The sequence below is a fragment of the Embiotoca jacksoni genome, unplaced genomic scaffold, assembly GCF_022577435.1.
Source record: "Embiotoca jacksoni isolate LCO1_2020_lvr unplaced genomic scaffold, fEmbJac1.0.p SCAF_82, whole genome shotgun sequence".
Taxonomy (NCBI): Eukaryota; Metazoa; Chordata; class Actinopteri; family Embiotocidae; genus Embiotoca; species Embiotoca jacksoni.
Genome location: NW_027185439.1, coordinates 562,126 through 567,125, shown reverse-complemented (window position 1 = coordinate 567,125; position 5,000 = coordinate 562,126). Strand labels below are relative to the sequence as shown.

The 5,000-nt window shown below is 41.1% G+C and overlaps 1 protein-coding gene across 1 annotated transcript in view; it reads left to right on the top strand.

Annotated features, from left to right (window-relative positions):
* The window catches only part of LOC138192172 (calcium-activated potassium channel subunit beta-4-like), a 20,953-nt gene that overhangs the window by 212 nt on the left and 15,741 nt on the right, over positions 1-5,000 (top strand). Inside the window, exons 1-2 of the mRNA XM_069139415.1 lie at positions 1-127; positions 4,846-5,000. The exon at positions 1-127 is cut by the window's left edge and continues 212 nt beyond it; the exon at positions 4,846-5,000 is cut by the window's right edge and continues 16 nt beyond it. Of these exons, the coding sequence (XP_068995516.1) occupies positions 1-127; positions 4,846-5,000 (282 nt within the window). The remainder of the gene's footprint in view (positions 128-4,845) is intronic.

The window sequence follows — 5,000 nt, the reverse complement described above, 5'->3', positions numbered from 1 at the left end:
CGAGGACAAGAGCATCCGGCTGGGCTTGTTCCTGATCGCCTGCGGGATCCTCAGCCTCTTCATCCTCGGCTTCTGCTGGCTCAGTCCGACGCTGCAGAGCCTCCAGAGCAAGCCGGCCAACTGCACGGTGAGCCGGGCTGACGGGCTGCGACCTGCCGCCGCCGGGGTCCGGGGAGGTCCGGGTGTAGTACATGCAGTATACGTGCAGTATTACTAGTAGTACTAGTAGTGGTAGTTATAGTCGGGTTTATAGTTGTAGTCGTGAAGTTTTCATATTTTAGCGTCATATTTAACCTTTAATTCAGAGTAACTTCTTCCAGTTTTTTGTGTTTGTGTTCTTAATACTAGTAGTTGTTTTTTTTCTTTTTTTTTATCAGGATTACTTCTAGTATTAGTTATAATGTTAATGCGTTAAATATTTTAGAGTACTAGTTGTAGCCCGGGCAAAGAAAAAAAAAAGTATTATCAGCTACATTTATCAGAAATTGGAGCAGAAAATGTATTTTATAAATTAGAAATGTAGCTACTAATGAAAAACTACTACCTTTGTACTGCATTGTACAAGAAGTACACCCAGTACCACGTTTTCTGTATATAATATACCACCTAAAATATTAATATTTCAATATGCAGCCTGTTTATTGTGAGAACACTTATACAGCCAAGTGCATTTTTTTGTATTTCAAAACCTCTTTACTTTGTGCTATCGTGTACAGTAATAGTATAAGTACACAGCATTAAGTACATTATGATGTTAAAATAGCACTTTAATTACTTATGGAAATATTCTATATTTACATGAGTGAACTGAGCTTCAGTGTACTTTTTCACCCTGCATCTGTGTACTGTTATAAAATATGAAAGCAGTACTGTGTTGGTGCTGGGATCTATTAGTAATATTTACTGTATTAATAAGTCTATTAGTGAAACTAGTGGTTGGTTGGTGTAATATTAGAATACAGTTTATAGTATTTTTGTTTATCAATATTAAAACTTTTACATCAGTTTTACCATTAAGAGGTCTGAAACCAGCAATTTATGGGAATTTTAACCAGACATGTACACTAGAAGTTTTGATTAATCAACAGATAATCAGTAGTAATCTTCTTAATTTCTTAATTCATCATGCAAAAGTGATGTATTTCCCTTGGTTCTGTAGATTCTAGTAATATTTGCTGTTTTTTCTCCTTCATATAACTCTAAAAATAAAATGTATATTTGCCATTTTATGGACTAAATGATGAATAACTTCATAAAATACACCTGACAGATTAATCCTTAACAAATCAATATAATCCATAGTTTCAGCTTTAGTTGCGAGGCGGGAAGAAGAATCCAATTTTAATGATTTTATCACGTTATTGATCTGTAAAAATGTCAACATGGATCAATTTCCTTGTAAAATATGGAAGTGTTTTTGTATAAATTTGAGCAGTTTGGATTATTTTACTTGTGATTTTACAAACATACATGATCTGTATCATGATCAATATTTAAAACTCCCCTGATTAAGATGATGATTAGAGATTTCAGCCGGGACGTTAAAACAGGTGAAAAATATCGTGTTAATAATTGAAATCAATCCTTCAGGATTTCTGAGATCATCTCTGATCTGATTCAGCCAATCGGGAAGATTAATGTGTTTAATAAATTATATCCGTCCCCAGATTGGCTGTTAGTCTTCATCCTGATGATGTACGGTGAAGGTGATCGATCTGATCTGACGACAGCTGTCAATCATCTGTCAGAAAAGCTGTGTCGCTGGCGGATTTGAAGTTTGTCACTGCAGCTTTTAAGCAACGTGAATCAGTCCAATATTACAAAATATTCTTCAGACATTCAGGCTCCTGCAGAGGAAGAACCGCCTTTTATTTTGAAGGTCCCTCATTTTACAGCTATTTTCCTGGAAACGTTCCCAAAAGTATTTGGTAATTTAACAGCAAATTACAAAAATATATTTCTGAGAAAATCCTCCACAGTTTGGTAGTAATTAAGAGGGAAATGGAAAAGTGCTGCTGTAATTAATAAGTATAACTTCCCTCTGTACTGTGTTACTGGAGGACTCCACTAGAGGGCGCACCAGAGAAACAAGGATATAATTAGAACGTCTGGATTTATCTGATGTAAAAATAAACATGGTGACAGTCGAGCGTGCGTGAACGTAACGGTCTCGAAGTTATTTTCAGTCGTTGTTTTGCGGGTTTGACCGCGTCACACTGCCCCTACAGGTCATCTGTATATTACATCTTTCAGAGGATCTGCACAACCAAACGCTCCAAACAGACACAAGATACGTAGCGTAGTTTAAACGACGTATATCTCCGACCTGAAGCTACCTTTGCGTTGTTTTTTTTTTGTGTTTGTATTTTAGTTTCCTCTCAACAAACGCCATCAAAAACATGTCGAGAAAACAGAAGCAGCCAATCACAGTTCTTGTAGTTCCCGTGTGGTATTTTATGTCGACGCTAGGACCGCTAACTCAGCGTTAATTCAGCCGATCCTACGTCGGGTTTATTTACCAACAGAAGCTTTTTCTCGAAGTCTGTTTTTCCCGTCGGCTGAGATGTTGCCTTTTTATTTCAGTGATTCAGACGCCGTCGATCTGATGTTTAGCTCGTTGGCAGCGGTTTGAAAAGCCAATCTTCTTCCTCGCGCGTGTCGGAGCCAAGAAAACGGTGACGGAGAAGATTTGGCAACGAGCCCGAACGAGATGCACACAAAGGTCGTTGGAAACTCTGAAATCATCGTGTTTTCTCAGGTCACTACGGCCTTGGATTTGTTTTTTTATGTCTTTGGACAATAAATAAAAAAGGATTTTGCAGGTTTGAAATATATCCAAGTTTTAGACAAATTTAGACGCGTGAAGCTTTTTAAGCGTTCGATTATCGCCGTCAGGAGAGATGTGGAGGATTTAAAGCTCCGCCTTCGATGAAGACCTTTTAGGTCGATCGTCTTTATTTAAGTTTCTGTTTGGTCGCGGCTGTCGTCCTCTTCACTGAACTGGAAGGAAAACGTGACCTTTAGGTTTTGACAGGAAGTCCGGCGTATCGCTTCGAACACCATCGAGTCCTTTCTGATTCACTTCTTCATGTCTTTCTTTTGTCCGTCGGTTCCTTCCTGCTGATTAAAACTGTCGCCGCAGCGCTTCGAAGCCGCCGGCAGGTTTTTTTTCTATCATCTAAATTACCGCCTCGCTCTTTTACTGCGGATGATGAATTCATGCCAGCCTGATTTATGTGGCTGTTAGCTTATTGCATCATCTTGGAATAATGTCTGCGCATTATGGAGAGTGGAGATCTTTTGTTTTTAGGCATATTTTTGCTTTTGTGCTTAAAAAAAAAAATCCAAAGTCGTGTGTCAGCGAGCGAGTCCACTCCGTCGTTCACTAATCACGGCTTCATAAAACATAAATCACAATACTTGGACTTCACTGCAGCTCCGTGATGAAGAAACGTCTCAGTTATCAAATCTGCACAGATTGATTGTGTTTTTGATTTATTGATATTTATGTTCATGCCTGCGGTTGTTTTTTTCAGTCCAGTAATGAACAGAGATAAATGAAAACATATATCATCATCATCATCATCATCATCATCATCATCATTCTTCATCTGTATCCGAGACATGTAAATAATTCAGGTCATGTTCACGTCAAACGTGTTTTCTTCAGTTAATCTGTCGACGTGTTTTATAACATCTGGAAAACAAAAGTTTTCAGTATGTTGACAGTTGATTCTCTTTTGTCAAGTTTTCTGTTTTCACACTCGACATACGTAGTTTTTAATTATTATATAACACATTTTTTAATTTTAGACAGAAATGCACAAAAATAGCCTTTTCATTTAAAATGAGCTTGTCAAGCTAACGTTAGCTCTGTGAGCTCGTCGACAACAAAGTCTTCAGTCGGATTATTTCATGTTTTTCTTGGACTTATTTTTAAAACTATAAAACACAATAAAAGAGATTTGTGATGCAACTCGTCCCGACGTGGAATCAAGCCAAAAAGAACGAGGCTGCAGCTAACAGTTAGCTGTGAGGTGAGACGACGTTGGACTCGTTAACGAAGTGCAGAAATACTCTTAAATTTGGATTTGTTCAACTTACACAATATTTTATTGAATGCAACTTTCTGAACTCCAACGTTAAAGTAAATTACAAAAGTATAAAAGGAAGCTAAAGTAAAGATGTTGTAATGTGGTGCTAGCCGAAGTCCACCAAACACGAGTTATTTCAGCTGCTGTTTCCTGATCTGCCTGTCAATCATCTTTTGGGACTGATTGACACTTCTATTTTTGAGCCACACGAGCAAAAAACAAACCAAAATCTCCTTCACCTGGTTTCACGTAGTTTCTAGTCGTCGTTGTCGCTGCGTTTCCTTTAAACTCGGTCATATGACTCGTAGTTTTACCAGTAAAGATGGTGACGGACTAATCGATGGCTCCTCCTCCTCCTCCTCCTCCTCCTCCCCCTCTTCCTCCTCCTCCCCCTCCTCCTCCTCCTCCTCCTCCTCCCCCTCTTCCTCCTCCTCCCCCTCCTCCCCCTCTTCCTCCTCCTCCCCCTCTTCCCTCTCCTCCTCCTCCTCCTCCTCCCCCTCCCCCTCCTCCTCCTCCTCCTCCCCCTCCTCCTCCTCCTCCTCCCCCTCCCCCTCCTCCTCCTCCTCCTCCCCCTCTTCCCTCTCCTCCTCCCCCTCTTCCCTCTCCTCCTCCCCCTCCTCCTCCTCCTCCTCCTCCTCCTCCTCCTCCTCCTCCTCCTCCTCCCCCTCTTCCCTCTCCTCCTCCCCCTCCTCCTCCCACTCCTCCCCCTCTCCTCCCCCTCCTCCTCCTCCTCCTCCTCCTCCTCCTCCAGGTGGTGTCGGTGTTGCGTCCGGAGGAGATGTTTGAGTGCGTGTTCACGTGCGGGGCGGACTGTAAGGGAACGTCTCTTTATCCGTGCCTGCAGATCTTCGTCAACAACTCGGAGTCCAACTCGGTGGCGTTGCTGCACTTCGACGAGCAGCAGCT